The sequence below is a fragment of the Marmota monax genome, unplaced genomic scaffold (assembly GCF_021218885.2).
Source record: "Marmota monax isolate L192 unplaced genomic scaffold, Marmota_monax_Labrador192_F-V1.1 WCK01_AAM20220418_F8-fsc00001, whole genome shotgun sequence".
NCBI lineage: Eukaryota > Metazoa > Chordata > Mammalia > Rodentia > Sciuridae > Marmota > Marmota monax.
Window position 1 is genome coordinate 49,571,419 of NW_026693777.1, and position 16,709 is coordinate 49,588,127.

The 16,709-nt window shown below is 31.3% G+C and overlaps 1 protein-coding gene and 1 pseudogene across 2 annotated transcripts in view; one reads left to right on the forward strand and one right to left on the reverse strand.

Annotated features, from left to right (window-relative positions):
* Myef2 (myelin expression factor 2) overlaps positions 1–16,709 on the reverse strand; it is a 43,713-nt gene that overhangs the window by 9,868 nt on the left and 17,136 nt on the right. Inside the window, exons 8-16 of one of the 2 annotated variants that reach the window (XM_046461056.2) lie at positions 16,455–16,504; positions 16,271–16,334; positions 10,606–10,707; positions 9,080–9,130; positions 8,720–8,788; positions 8,308–8,406; positions 7,927–7,998; positions 5,736–5,944; positions 5,604–5,655 (exon numbers count right to left, since the gene is read on the reverse strand). In XM_046461056.2, the coding sequence (XP_046317012.1) occupies positions 5,604–5,655; positions 5,736–5,944; positions 7,927–7,998; positions 8,308–8,406; positions 8,720–8,788; positions 9,080–9,130; positions 10,606–10,707; positions 16,271–16,334; positions 16,455–16,504 (768 nt within the window). The remainder of the gene's footprint in view (positions 1–5,603; positions 5,656–5,735; positions 5,945–7,926; positions 7,999–8,307; positions 8,407–8,719; positions 8,789–9,079; positions 9,131–10,605; positions 10,708–16,270; positions 16,335–16,454; positions 16,505–16,709) is intronic. The other variant, XM_046461058.2, reaches the window with a different exon arrangement.
* Positions 7,225–7,325, forward strand: LOC124104887 (U6 spliceosomal RNA; annotated as a pseudogene).

Sequence of the window (16,709 nt, forward strand, 5' to 3'; positions counted from 1 at the left end):
ATTCTTAATGTGCCCTCAAAGTTTTGATAAAACAAAACTACTATCTAGAGAAATCATGTTTAAATGGTTAAAGTAGATCCAAATAATATTTAGTGCACAACTGATAACATGAAAAAAAAAATTAATTAAAAAATAGTAACCACACTTTTTAGTAAACACAAAATTAAACTGGGAGATAGATAAATGTAATAGATATATGTATACATCTACATATATATATACACACACATAAATTGAAATAAACATATATCTACATATATATGAAGATCTCTTTAAGAGGTAGTACTATTTCCACAGTCCTTATGACACCTTGAAAGCTGGTAACTGAAAAAAAGCAAGTCTAATTACAGAAGCACACCTTGGCAGTATTTTATAGTGATTTTGAAATGGATTGTAGAGAATTTAAGGGCTTTAAGATTAAAGGTTCTTCTTTATTCTAATTTTATCTAAAAATTAAGGGTTTTTCTAAGTACTTCACACAGATTTTTAAGCAACAGTAGGGTTCAATCAAGGAAGAAATCTTAAAAACTTCAAAGGAAAATGTGTCCTATTTTTTGCATAATCTGTCTCTCCATCTCCAGGACAAGACTCTTTTAAACAATTCTCTTAAACTATGTCCCTCAAGTTTAGGAACCACACAATGACCTCATAATGATCTTCAGCCTATCTAGATGACAAGACCCCTCAGCTAAGATACCTGAAATTTTTTACAGTTTGGATATTAAAGCTATATAGCATGACCCACAGATACTTGTGTCACAGTTTAGTGTATCCCCCCAAAATCCCAGTAGGATAGAAGCAGAAATGTTTGTTAAGTTTTCCAAGTTTCTTTCTACTGTTATAAAAATGCTAATTGAGGTATTTTCCAAAGAAAAAGTTAATTTCAAATAATCAATTGAAATCAGACCTAACTTTTTAAATGCTCTAAGGACTCAACAAAAATAAAACTGATACTGAGTGTAGGACAAAATAGTATGCCTAGAGAAATCAATAACACGATTAAACTCATTGCTGTTATATACAATAGTTCTAGACATTATTTATCTTACATTAAAAGAAACTTCTACTTTATTTAACCCAATCTATTAACGTCAGTATACTTTCAGAATTGCTGATAAGAGCATATCTAAATATAGATCAAATTAAAGCAGCTATAAATGAGCAAATAGTTCAACAAAATCTGAATAAATAAAGCTATAACATAACCACAGGAGAAAAAAACAAAATCAGACATTCTTCCGTAAGAAAGCATAATTACGATATAAGGGACCAAAAAAAAAAAATTGGGTGTTTCTTCACAACAAAAAAAAAGTACTTCCACCAATGAATTTTCTTTACTTATTATTATTTTTACTATTATTGGATTGTTATTACTATTATTTTACAAAATCCACTAATCATTCTGAAAAAAGTAAATGTTGTAGTCAATAAAACCTACCACAAGTCACCATTCTATGCAGTTAACCAGCACACTAATAGTAGAAATATTACACAATGAAAATCTATAGAACAAAGTTATATTTGTTTACATGGTTTCTAGAAGGAAAAATTGAGAATGAGCCTTCCCTGCATTTCAAGTCTAAAATTTTAAGATTCCTGCATCATACTGAGCCAAAGGAGCATATAAACAACAAAGGAGCAAGTTTGGAAAACTACCTATTTGACCTCATTAACTGAACAAGAACTGAAAATGTGCACAAACCAAACTAATGTGAGGTCCAACTCTAAATAGGTTAGTTAATTTATTGATACTCAACTTTCTTATGCATTTCTTTATAAATGCATGTTACATAAGGCAGGATAAAAAGAGATTTTACTACAAAATAATGTGTGTCTTACTGGCCTGTGCTCAAAAACATCACCTTTTAGGGGCTTACTGGAATTAGGAGGAAGAACTGGGAAACAGCCATTATACTTATTTATTTCTCCTCTTGTTAAATATAAGATCTGAAAACTTTTCCTGAATTATAAAAGCTGAGAAAATTATATATTGAGGGTAATACAACCCATAATATAATATTTCCTCAGCCTTTATAATTGCTCCATCAAAGAGAATTAACTACTAGAGACATTTTAATTGCAGAGGGGCTTGCCAGTAGGTTCATTTACTGGAAGATATTCTTTGGGAGAGATGCATAGAATACCACTAACCTGTTTTTCAGAAGCAAGCAAAAGTATAAACTTATTCACCCAAAGCTCAAGAAAACAACAACAAAAAAGCTGCCTTTTAATGTCAAAAAGGCCATTACTGGCTTGAGGCAAGTTAAAAGAAACTTCTCATACTACAAGAAGAAAAAGAGAAAGAACAAAAAAAAAGGATGGTTCAATTCAAACAAGACGGGTAATATCTATATTTGTCAGTATCTGTATATTTGTTTCCATATAATCATAACTTATTTTCTTTGCTATCAATACAATTTAAGGTTAAAAATAGAGAAGATGATAGGAAATTTATAAGTATGGCATCAGCTTACTATAAAATAGAAATGTCAGAAGCTTTTACAAAAGAATTGAAAATGTAAAAATCATTAGTCTTATATACAGACTAATCAAAAAAAGGGATGTAAGAATAGAGTTAAGGGCTGAGGCTATAGCTTAGTGGCAGAGTTGCTTGTCAAGCATGTGTGAGGCCCTGGGTTTGAACCTTACCACTGTATAAAAAATAAATAAACAAAAAAAAGGCATGCTGTCCATCTACAATTAAAACAAACAAAAATAACAGAGTTTAAAAAAATGAAATAAAAAATAATCATTTATAACCACTATTCTATATAAACAAAATATTGTACAAAAATTTTTCAATGTAGATTTGGATAGTTTTTCTTTTCAGGAAATGTCTTTCAATTGCTGACCTCATGTCAAAACAATGCCACTCCATCACTAAATCTGCTTTATCTATTATTGACTTAATAAGTTTTCTGAAATAATAATTAAGGTATTACTAATACCCTTGATCTATTAATGTGGTATAATAGAATAACGAAACAACTTGCAATACCGCACAGAAAATTGGTCTCATTCTTGATAAAAGGATTATGTCCAGGCTGGGGATGAGGCTCAAGCGGTAATGCGCTCGCCTGGCAGGCACGGGGCCCTGGGTTTGATCCTCAGCACCACATAAAAATAAAATAAAGATGTTGTGTCCACTGAAAACTGAAAAATAATATTAAAAATTTCTCTCTCTTCTCTCTCTTTAAAAAAAAAAAAAAAAAGATTATGTAGATCAATTTTTCCCATCCTTGTTTCTTCCTCTGTACTGTGCCACCTACAGTAATATGATTTTGCTTTTTCTAAATCCAAATCAGGCAACCTTAGGTTCAAGGATAGGAAGTGATAGGTCAAATCCTTGCCAACCCCTTTCAATTATTTTCCAAAAGGTTTACCATTATAGAAATTTATTCTGACACAAACATCGTATATACATAAATATTTAATTGAATGTATTTGAGCAAAAGTAAACATTTTTAACATATATTATGACCTTTGGTCACAGGAAGAAAAAAAAAAAATGCCACTCCAACCAGAAGCCCACCAAGAGCCCTAAAGTTTTCTGGAAGCCTTGCCTTGCTTATACCTGACATCAAAAGAACATGTGTTACCTTATATATAATCAGAGATATGATAAATTATGGTATAATGGTGTATTAAGAATTGTAATGCAAAAATAAAAATAAATTTAAAAAAATTAAAACAAAAGAACATGTGTCTATAAAGGATAAAGAACAGTCACCTCAACACTGCTCACATTTTCACTGTCATTTCTTTGCCTTGCTTTGCTCTTTATCTTATTACTCATGTCTACTGTTTAAGATGTCTTATTTGGAGTTTTTTTTGTTGTTTTGCTTTTCCTGAAAATACAAGAACAGAGATTACCTATACCTGCTGCCATTGTTCCTCATAACACTAAGGCCCTAATATGTTCATGTCACTGTGGTCTATAGGATTCATGGCCAGATGCTACTTACTCATTCTGATAAATGTACTTACTCCTAAAAACTATGAACACCTTGAAAGAACTTTACTATTTTTCTTTCTCTTGGCTGTATTTACTAGTTGATTTGTTCTTAACAACTTTTTTATGAAAATAAATATTAAGTTTCCCATCCATAAATTTTAAATTAGTCCAAAATAAAAGGACAACTAACAAAGGGAGCCAACCGAACATCCTAAACAATTCACACTGTATGTTCTGAGGACTGGGGTATCTGACTTTGTTCACCTTCAAAGTGCCTAGCAGACTGCCAAAAATATAATATTTTCAGGCTTAAAGAGTGAATGAATAAATAATTAATAAATGAAAGATCTTCTCAGAATGCTTATCTTATAAAACATTTCATAAACTCTTAATATATGTACAGAGGCAATGAAAGGTGCTAGGATAAAAAGACAGTTCTTGCCCTCAAGATCTCCATCTACAATGGAAGAAAATGTGAACAAACAATAAAAGCTGTAAAAAGTTAGATGAAGAATCCAGTAGATACTATTATCTCTGAAAGTAGCTCACAAAGGCTATTTTTATGGAAGAACACTAAACTTGTCCCTTTGTGGCCTTAAAAAAATTAAAGATATATTCCAAATATTTAGCCCTTTTCATCATTACTTGCTACCTACATATCTTACTATTAGGAGTATATATTCTGGGATTCCATGTAACATCAGGAAATCTATTTCTTTGTGCCAATTGCACTAATTCGTTCATCATAATTTACAAAAAAAAAAATGATAATTTTATCAAATAAAATTTGATAGCAAAAATAAGTATGGTATATAAAAGGCTCTCTTTTAAAAGTAATAATCCATCTAATCTTCTACAGACTTAAGGAATACATTAAGGTTGGATAGGTAGTGTCATTATAGCCAATAATGATTTACAAAAGAGCCACCAGAACATATGGTGTTTACAGCATTACTAGCAGTGGATTCAATACTATCAGCTAAGTGTCTTGTGTCTTGTAGAAATAGTGTGTACAGAATGGCTCTCACTTATTAACTACATATCAACTGGATATCAGCATCTGAGTGGGTCATTCTGACTCTACTCTTAAAGAAGGAAATTAATACACTGCTTATTAATATATTTCATGAGGAAAAAACTTTTAATGTAAACAATGATACATTTTCAACTTTTTTTAATTTTTTTTTTTTTAGTTGTAGATGGATACACTCTATTTATTTATTTTTAGGTGGTGCTAAGGATTAAACCCAGTACCTAACACATGAGAGGCAAGCGCTCTACCACTGAGCTAAAACCCCAACCCCTATATTCAACTTTTGAAAATTGGGTAACTAAAAAAAAAAAAAAAAAAAGAAGAAGAAAAAAAAAAAAAGATTTACTGACAGGATAACAGGCTATTCTCTAAACTTCAGTATTTACCAGTAATTTTCACTTGTTTAAGTCAGAAGATAGGAAAATAATTCATTTATTTGAAATCAAGTTAGACCTGGAACATTATCCATACTATTCAGGAATAGATACTAGCTATTCATACTATTCAGGAATAGATACTAGGTCAAGTAAAGGACTTAATACAATGTTCAAAAATTTCAAAACAATTTTTTCCTTCACAATAAATTAAACATATCTACGTCATTAGCATACTTACCACACTGACTGAATTTCTCTTTGAGTTTCTGCCAAGTCAAGTCAAAAGGCAGCTAGAATGAAAAGAGGTATTAGTAACACATATACAGGGGAAAAAAGAATTTTAAGTATCCTTTACCATTTATTTGCTTACATTTCTGACAAATATCTGGTTGCCTTTGGAGCCTATTCTGTCTCTCATTCCGCTTCCCATTGGCCCCGATAAAAATCCTCGATCCATATCGATGCTCCTTTCCAGTATAGCTCCTATACCTGGTCCCATTCTATCAAAGCTGGAACTCATGCGGTCTAGTCCCATCCCCATTCCTCCAGTCACACTGTTCATGCCACCCATTCCACCACCTGGATTTTCAAGAAGGGCAGGGGTATTTTAAGAGTTTTGTGTTTTTGTTTCAAAAACAAAAGCAGGAGGAGAAAGGAAGGGAAAAGGAGAGAATCATTTATGAGTAAAAAGGGAAGAGAAAAATTCATTTACATAATTAGATAATATACAAACAAAATTATTTTCAGACAGACAATACAACAATTTTCAAAGGAATAGAATTTAACTTGGTATATATATCTGGTTAGTTGAGAAATCTTAATTCTAACTACCATATAAATACATTTACATATATCTATAAAATTATATTCTGATCATAAAAGTATCATATTATGTAAATATTCTATTGCTTTATTAGATATTATTCTTACTCCTTACTTTTACTTTCCAATCATACTAATAACAACTTAGAACAAAGATTTAAGTAGATAAGTTCAATTATTATAATTCCAGCATATGTCTTATCATACTCTCCTACATAATTTTAACTTTTTCATCTCAGTATCTTCACCTGTTTCCCATATAATCATTCTTTTAACATCAATTCAAATTTCAATATAGAAAAACTTTCAATTTCACTATTATACAAAACGTGGTGAGAACAAGAATTGGCATTGTTTCCTTTTAACCAAAGCTTGGGAATTTAGCTCCCGGTTCATCCCTTCTTCATTTTTAAGCATTGACTTTATTCACTGAATATTCTACTCATATTCATTCTTAAAACTTATCTTTTCTTTCTTGTATCTAACACATGAAAAATGTAAAAATATCACCTTCAAATTGACTACTTTTTTCAGTTAGTAGCAAGTATAAAAATCAGGGAAACAGAAGTAAAAGACTGAGATAAAAGAAGAAGGTAAAGATGTTACAATTAACAGAAAAAGGGCCAAAGCTACAAAAATGATGAAAAAAATGAATAAAACGAGAAGAAAGTACAATGAATTAAATGTATTTAGCTAACAGGTCTTTAGAATTCTCTCAGAATAGGTCTAGTAAATTGTATTTTCTGCTTGTGAAATTTAATCAATTAAAGAAAGTCAATAAAGTAGGGAAGGTTCAGGCAGCAACACAGTTAAAAAACTAAGCCTTTGCTGGGTGCAGTGGTACATGCCTATAATTCCAGCACTCAGGACATTGAGGTAGGAGGATCCCAATATGGAGGCTAGCCTGGGCAACTAGGTAAAACCCCCATCTCAAAAAATAAAGGTTGAGGTGTGTGTCTGTGGTAGATCAATTACCTAGCAATCACAAGGCCCTGGGGTTGGTCCCCAGCACCTAAAAAAAAAAAAAAGAAAAAAAAGTGCATGCTTTGACAGCACATAAACTAAAATTGGAACAAAACAATTAGTACGGTCCCTATGCAAAAATGACATAAAAATTTGTGAAGCATTCCATATAAAAATAAATAAATAAACAAACAACAAAAAATAAGCCATGTGCCATGTGTTAAGGCTTACTATAAGGCCTAAAATATGGTAGTTTAAACAGATGGGAGATATTCAGCATTCTCCAGTATTGTCAGAATTCTTGATTCTATCATGGGAAAAGGTTTAAGAAAAGAAGAAATAATAACTCCTTAAACCTTATCCCTCAAGTATTATGTCTGCATCTACCAAAACACACAAGATGTTTATAGATAAAATAAGGTAGTCACTAATAGCTGCTACAGAAAATAAAATGCAAACAAGGTTGTCACTAAAGCAAAAGTTGCTCCTGATACACAATCAGAGAAAAACTCATATTCCTTAGGTGGAAAGATGATTCTTGGACTGGCTTATAGTTAACACATAATCTGGTGTTAATTTGGAGACATCAAAGAAGTAAAATTTAAACAGTTAATTTACAAATTTCAAACAGTGATCAGAGAGGCTTATTATTAGCTCATTAATTATTAACGTTTCTCAAATTACAAGACACATAAACATAAGAACAAAGTATTACTATACTATAATCACAACTCTTACAAAGTCTTTGTAAGCACTCAAGTAAAATTTAAACCTACTTATTCCAGATCCTACTGGACCCATGTTAGAAGCTCCTATTCTTCCTGCAAACCCTCCAATCATTGCACTGCCTAAACAAGGATGGAAAGATAATATACTAATTAATTTAAATAATCATATTTTAAAATTCCTAAGGTACTAAGCTCTCAGAAAACACACAATAACTGAAAAGTATAAAAAATTATTTCAGAAATAGATTCTAAAATATATAAGATACTGAGAAAAGAGAGCTAGTACATTAAAATCCCTAAAGTGTTTTCTTCAGGTAATAAATTATATGGAACATTATAAACTTCTGATTTTTCACAAAAATGAAGAGAACCCCCATTTCTTAAAATATAACCTGAAAAAAGGAAAAGGAAGCATTCAGCCAGCCCTACCAAGTCTACCAAAGGAATCTCCAAAGCCTCGATTTATTCCAATATCACCACGTCCAAAATCTCGCTCCATGCTACTAGTCATCGCGCCACGGTATAGCTCTGAAAAGATTGTGCAACAAATTAACTCTTTTTCAAGTACATCAATGCATGGTAAACCATTCAGGAACATATCTAAACTAAACTGAAAAAAGCAAAAGTCATAAATACAAAATAGTCTATTATTTACCCAACTTACCTCACACACCACACATACAATCCCCATTCCTGCCATGCCTGTCCTTATCCCCTAGTGCCCATATGCCTTCTGAAGACATCTATAGCACCCATTCCTAAGTGAAGAAGGGAGGGGGGGAATTTCAATAATAAGTAAAAGTAAAATAGTATATACATCCTTCTATATATATTTACCTACCTCCCATTCGGCCAACTCCACCAAATCCTCCCATGCTATTCATTGCTTCCAGACCACCAAACCCAATTCCTATGAAATAAAGATTAATTCTAAGATTTGACTGTCAGTTATATAGCTGAAAGGTACAGTTTATAAATGTCAAGTCTCACCTATAAGCTCTTTATCCACCCTACTTTGTGTAGCTACTTCATTTAATAGATTGCCTTCTCTTAAGTATACACCTGACTCAATTTCTTCTAGCATCCTTTAGGATATGAGCCAAAAATAAATTGTGACTTTTCTTCTTAGAATTCTCAACAAAGTTTCTAGTTTCTAAAAAGTGGTGATGGGAACATGCAAAAAACAAATACTTATACATACCTCCTCCAATTCTATTCATTCCTCCAAAACCTGGACCATCCATTCCCATACCTCAAATAAAATACACAGTATGTACTTTCAGTGCATCTTATTTCTATGACTAAGAGTGACAAAATGTATTATATAGCAAAACAGATATCACTAGTCACAATGGAACACTAGGGAAGGAGCCTGATACAAAGAGATGGAAAGTGCTATGCCAGAGTAGATTATCTAATCATAGGTCTCCCAAAAGGCCTCTTTGAACAATAGACAAGAAACCAAAATTCAGTGATCACACCTACAATATTCAGTTTATTCATAAATGAGCAATCATTTACTTTTTCATAACACAGAAATATTACCATAGCTTTAGAGATCAGGTGAGGAAGTAAGGACTCCTCTAAAGAAGATAGTTAATAGAGTAAAAAAATTAAAGAATACAAATAGTGTGTATTTAAGAAGGTGAGGGTATGATAAGTCTAAGGGTAAAGGAGAAAATCTGGATCAGAATGATTATCATACCTACCCTTATAATTTAAAGTGTAATTTTATCATGTCACCAAAAGTAGGAATTTAATAGCAATTGTAAGTCCATCAAATAAAAAAGTAATAATGTAAGTATGATATGGGGACCTCCAAGGGTCCAACAGGTCAAAACCACTTCAGTCATCAAATACTGACATCATTTGATTAATTTTACTCTCATTCTCTCATGTGCATAACATAAGGTGTAAATATCTAGAGACTAGATGATATAGATCAGCAAACAATGCAGAAATAGATATAATAGCATGGCTGTCTTATACTAAGCTAAACATGCACAACAAAAATACCACTTTTCTCGCTTTTTTTTTTTTGTACTGGAAATAGTTTGTTAAATATGTGCTATATTATATTTTTTTATGTATTATACATAGTAAATGTAATCTTTAAGGTTAAGTTTACAGTCAGGGTTAATTATTGCTATTTTAAACAAATATGTAAATTTTTATAATTTCTAGGTTTTATAGTAAATATTGAGAAACATAACCACATAAACAAAATCACCTGGGGGTTTTTGACAAATTTTAAAAGCATAAAAGGGTCTGATACCAAAAAATTTGAAAACCAATCTTTAAAAACAAACAAAAGTTAGCCCAAATAAAGCAATCAAAGAGCTACCTAAAAGGCGACCTTCCTAACTAAATAAACAAATTTAAACTGCCTATAACAGCATTTCAGCCCTTGCAAAAAAAAAAAAAAAAGGATACCCAGATACCCAGAATACACACAGCACTATGTTGAGAACTCTCCTTCTGCCTTAAACATATTTCAATATCCACAGTGCTAAAAAGCTAGCTATAACATGACTGGTCCCAGAGAAGCACTCCTGAACTTTGCCTATCCTCTTGCACGTTAACTGCTCTCAAGGTCTCATTTCTTTTTCACACTGAAATGACATCCTAAATAGCTCTAGAGGAGTCCTTTAAACATTATGACAAACCAGTAAATGTAAGCCATAATATAGCAAACATATCATTTAAAAAGAAATAAAGAATACTCACCACTTGGACCTAAATTTCCCATTACACCACCTATGTTCAATTGGCTAGCACTAATAGGCTGTCCACCTGGACCAAGTCCCATTCCAATGCCTCCAAGACCACCTAAAACACAAATAAGAATATTACATGTAAGCCAGGTATAGTAGTGCACTCCTATAGTCTCAGCAGCACAGGAGGATCAGTAGTTCAAAGCTAGCCTCAGCAAAAGCAAGGTATTAAGCAACTCAGTGAGACCCTGTCTCTAAATAAAATACAAAATATGGCTGGGGATGTGGCTCAGTGGTTAAGTGCCCCTGAGTTCAATCCCTGGTACCCTACCCCCACCAAAAGAAAAGAATATTACATACATGTGTATGTGTGTGTGTGCCTGTATAAATATACATATATACACACATATGTACATACATACACACACATACACACACAATATTCAAAAACAGATATACACCTATAGTAGTATTTCTAAAATTTTGCAAATTTGTAAATAAGAGCTCTGGTTCTGTTTCATTTAGAAAACCGCATACTGAAGCCTTGACTACTATATCATTTATTCATTCATTCATTTGTTTATTTTCTGTGGTGCTAGGGATTGAACCCAGGGCCTTGATTCATGTGAGGCAAGCACTCTACCAACTGAGCTATATCCCCAGCCATGTATCATTTATTAATGAGAAATATTTTATGAACATAGGAACAACAAAATGCCATAAGAATTTTTTAATAATATCACTTTATAAATGGCATACTGAAAATGAGCATCTTGTCCAAATTTGTATAAGTACTTAAAATCTTAGCATTAAAAAAATTAAAATACCATGAAAGCAAAATATTGAATAAAGCAAATATTACCTGGTTTTATCTTCAACATAAATATTTATTTACGTGTACATGGTATTTTAGTGTTTTCACATCTATTATCCACAGACTAGCAATTTTTTAAAATTTTAAGTTACTTATCATTTTCATTTAGCAATATGATTAAGCTAAGACTAGAATTAAAGTCTTCTTTCTTTAAATCCAGGATTTTTTCTACTACATCTCTTAAAATAATTGAAAATTCACTTTATGAAGTATAATTTGATGACCTTATAAACAACAATACTAACAACATTTGGATGGGGATTGTTTTATTCCACTAAATCTTGATATGGTTTTAAAACATTCTTGCTAAGTCAAAGTAGCAATTACTAAGTCTTGGGGTCTGAGAAAACCATATGCTCTATTTAATTTTTTAAAATTAGAGTACAGAAGCATGTCATATTAAATTGTAAAGATCAAAATGAGGAAAATTATTCTTTTCTCATTCAATCCCTAAAAAATGGTCTACCTGAAATCAACAGCACATCTCACCCTCATTCAATGCCTATCCACACACCATCTTTTCATCTCTATTGTCATTCTTCACTAAAAGGAACCAGGACTTCTTAAAGACAGCCCTGTCCCATTTCTTTGGAATAAGAAAAATCAGAATGAATCTGGGAAACTGTTTTATCAAAAAGTAAAGACTACCAGAGGCTGGGGTTATGGTTCAGTGGTAGCACGCTTGCCTAGCATGCATGAGGCACTGAGTTCAATTCTCAGTACCATACACAAATTAAAAAAAAATAAATAAATAAGGTCCATCAACAACTAAAAAATATTTTTAAAAAAAGTAAGACTATCTGAGGCACGGGGAATGAGGAGGATGCCACATGCCAAGTTACAGTAATTTGAACAAAGAAAGAGTAGAAGAGAGGAAGGTAGAGACAAAACAAATCTGGAATATATCCCCCCATAATAATTAGCTTAATGAAAAGAAAGGGATTCTGTCAATATCCGAGTTCACATTATATTAATAGAAAACAGTATATAAAAATTTAAGTCCCTAAAAGAATAAATGTAATATTAAAGTATGAACACAATAGGACATTTTTGATCTAAACAAATAGAAGAATACCAAAAATGGAGAAGTGAATTGGAAGCCCTTACACAAAACAAGGATCTTAAAAGATGACACCTGACTGACTAGGTAAACTTGGGGGAAGGACTGCCATATAAAGGGATAAAGAAAGGGTAATACTCAAAAGACACGTGGCTGAGAATTGTCCAGAATTTACTTTATAAAAACTTGATGCTGTGATTGGGAAAGCCCAACAAATCCTAATCCAGACCCACAATGTCGTAAAACTGCCAACTGAAAACCAAGATCTTAAAAATCATCTCCATGAAGAGCATACATCACCCAAAAAGAAAAGATAATTCAACAGATAGCTAACTTAAGAGTAGCAATGGAAACCAGAAGACTGGAAAATTTTTTAAAGTGCTAAGGGAAAATAACTATCAATCTTAAACTATCTTAGAAGACATTTACAGGCAAATCAAAATTGAGAGAACTTAATAACAACTGATCCTCTCTGAAAGAACTTGTAAAATATACACTTCAAAGGGAAAAAGTTAGTACCAGGGTCTGTGAAAACAGAGCAATGATGAGACAAGAAAATAGGGGGAAAAATGTCTAATTTGTTGGATTAAGGGGGAAAAAAAAGAAATATAATGAAAATACTGAGCAACAATAGCATATGAAAAGTGATTACAAGTACAAAGTATTCTAAGGTTATTCCACAACTTAGAGAATAGTTAAACTAATTTCAGATTTATATAGACACATTAAAATATCTAGAATAACTACTTTTAAAAAATAGGAGAAAAATTACTTATTTGTAAAACAGAACACAAAATAAGATAATGAAAATTAATCCAAATGAACCAATAAATGTGAATAATTTAAACTATTCAATTTCATAGACCAGACTTTCAAAATAATATTTTTAAAAATCAAATCCTAAATATAATACTGCTTATAAAGGGTATAGCTAACACAGTAAATAATAAAAGAGCAAGAAAAAGATAACAAATACGAAACAAAATTGTTGTACTTACCTTAGAGGACTTAAAGGTAATTACTAAAGATAAAAATTGCTATAATGATAAATTAATTCTCTAAGAAAATATTATCAGTTCTAATCTTGGAAGGCCCTACTAAATTAGCTTCAAAACATTAAAAAAAAAAAAAAGACAACTGTCATCCTAATGAGAGAATTTTATGACAAACATCTTTCAGTAATTGCTAGCACAAGCAGACAATATTTCAAGTAAGGACTTGAAACAATTAAATTAACAAACTTGACTTAATGGACACAGAATACTGTACTTACCAATCACACCTGGAATATTTATAAAAATGTGCCACATGATAGGCCATTCATAATGTAAGTCCAAATTAATTTCAAAGAATCACAATCATATAGACCATGCTCTCTCACCACACTGAGGTTATAAATTAATAAGATTTTTTAAAAAAAGAACTCATGCATTTGGAAATTCAAAAATCTTATTTTCAAATGACTCAAGAAGTCACAGTGCACTGGACATGGTGGCAAACGCCTGTAATCTCAGCAGTTGGAGGCTGAGACAGGAAAATCGTGAGTTCAAAGCTAGCCTCAGCAAACCAAGGTGCTAAGCAACTCAGTGACACCCTGTCTCTAAATAAAATACAAAATAGGGCTGAGGAGGTGGCTCAGTGGTTGAGTGCCCCTGAGTTCGATCTTTGGCACCCCTCTCCCACAAAAGTCATAGTGCTAATTTTTAAATACTTTAAAAATTGAACTATTATAAAAATAGTCCACAGCAGAACTGGTACAATAACTAAATTTATAATTCTAACTACTTATATTAGAAAAGAGAGGCTAGAAATTACTGAATCAAGCCTTCAACTTAGTTAGGATAAAAGAATAAACCCCTAAAAATTATAAGAAAGGAAACAATAAAGCTAAAATGAAAAATTAAACATACTAAAAACTTTGCTTTTTAAAAATACTAACTAAAAATGACAAATTTCTAGTAAAACTGACACAGAAAAAGAGAAATTATAAATCTTCAGAATTCAAAAGGACCCAGAACTATGGATATAGCAAAACTTTTAAGAGGCAATTTTAGATCAATAAACTTTAAAATGGAAAAAAAAATCCCAAGAAAAATAGAAATTACCAAAACTGACTTAAGAAGAAACAGAAAATATGACCTGTAGTTAAAAAAATCTTTCCCCAAACATATATGAAGGCCAGAAAGTTTTACTCATAATTTCTAGCAAATACTAAGAACAGGTAAATCTACCAGGAAAAAAAAAAGCAAGCACTCCCCAACTCTGTTATTTCTAATCATTAAAAATTAGAATAATCTAAAAAGCAGAAAAATGTATAAAATGCAGTATTAGCAATTAAAGTGAAGACTCTAGAGCTATATCTATCAATAAAAAAAATCTCAAAAACAATTTCAAACAAAAAAAAACAGGTTTAATAATATATACAGCTGATAAAACTACCAAAAAGAAACAATATATTTTATCTTAAGTCTTCCATATCAATAGCACCAAAAATCACACTAAATTTTAAATCCAACAAAACAATTCTATGCATTATGAATGTATAAATGTGTAGACAAATTATTAAAATCTAAATGATAATCATGTCATTCCTAAGTTATTTCCTTTGGGCAAGATGTATGTTGGAAGGAAGTTAGGGAGGAGGGAGATTCTAAGCTTTAAAAAATTTTATTTAGTTTAAAAAAAAATCAAGGGCTATGGGTGTTATTCAGTGGTAGAGCACTTGCTTAGCATGTGCGATGCCCTGGATACAATCCCTAATACCACACACACACAAAGCATCTAACAGTCACAAGAATAATTTTATTGTAAATATTTTATATTAAAAACTTTAAAAATAACCATAGAAGGTGTAGTGAAAAATAAGAACAATAGTTAGTATTTATTGAGTACTTGCCTTGTGTCAAAACTATTCTAAGTGCTTTACACATATTAACTCACATGCTACTTATGCTACCCCCTGAAGAAAGTACTACAGCATTAATATCCCCATTGTTCAAGTAGGGCATTAAGACACAAGATGTTAAGTATATTACACTATTGTTTTATAATCCTTTGGAAAACAACTGGATAACAGTAATCGATGGGCATGTCTTGAACTAAACACCTATAAATCTACTTAAAAGATACCTATCTTAAGGAAGTAACCAAAAGCATATCAAAGATCTGTATACAAAAAGGCACATGTTACTCTGTTAGTTATTAAGAGAAATAAAAGCCAAAGCAGACAAAATATATAACAGTAAAGCAGTTATAGAGAATCTATATAACAGATTAACAGTCAATAAAAACATTTGGGAAGAATTTTCATGAAAAAAATGCTTATACCTTATTGTTAAACAACAAAAAAAATTATACAGTAATTTGACTATATAAAAAAATATACACAAGAAGGAAAGAGTGGAACAAAATATTTTAAAAAGGTAATATTTTTGTGGCTGAGTTAACATGGTAATATTACAGAAGAGTTTTTTTTCCTTCACATGTATAAATTTAACAAATATTTTAATATGCACTGCTTATATAGTCAGGAAACACAACCAAATAAGAAAAAAAAAAAAAAAAAAAGGACCATAACATTATATTCTGTCCTCCTAATCAATTTCACCAAACTAATCTCTAAAACTCTAAACTAATCCCAAGGGAACAATATGGATGTAGGCCCCAAAACCAAGTTTTGCTTAGTACATAATAAAACTGAAAAACAATGGAGTGTGTTGTCTCTAAATAATTCCTTTTACTTACGTGGTAATTGTGGTGTTTTACTATCATGTGAACGGTAGTCTTCATGAGGGACAGACTTGTCATCCTAATTGCAAAAAAGTTTATTATATGATTAATATATTACAAAATAAGGACTGTAATGTTGAGGATAGCAGATAAAAGATTTTAAAATGTTGAAGGTTTAAAGTGATATATAAGAACTCACCATTTTCACATGCATAGGTCTATCAAATAAAAACTGCCCATTGAACATAGCTGTTGGTTCAGTCAAGGAAAGACAGATGACTGTAAAATTATTCTTGAACACAAACTAATTATATTATTAAAGGAGTCTCCAACTAGCTCTAACGTTTTAATGTCTTTAATATTTATTCATACTAGTCTCTTCCACACAAAGAAAACTCTAATTCTTTTATTTTTATAAATAATATATTCTTTTAACTGAAAAAGAAAATAAGGC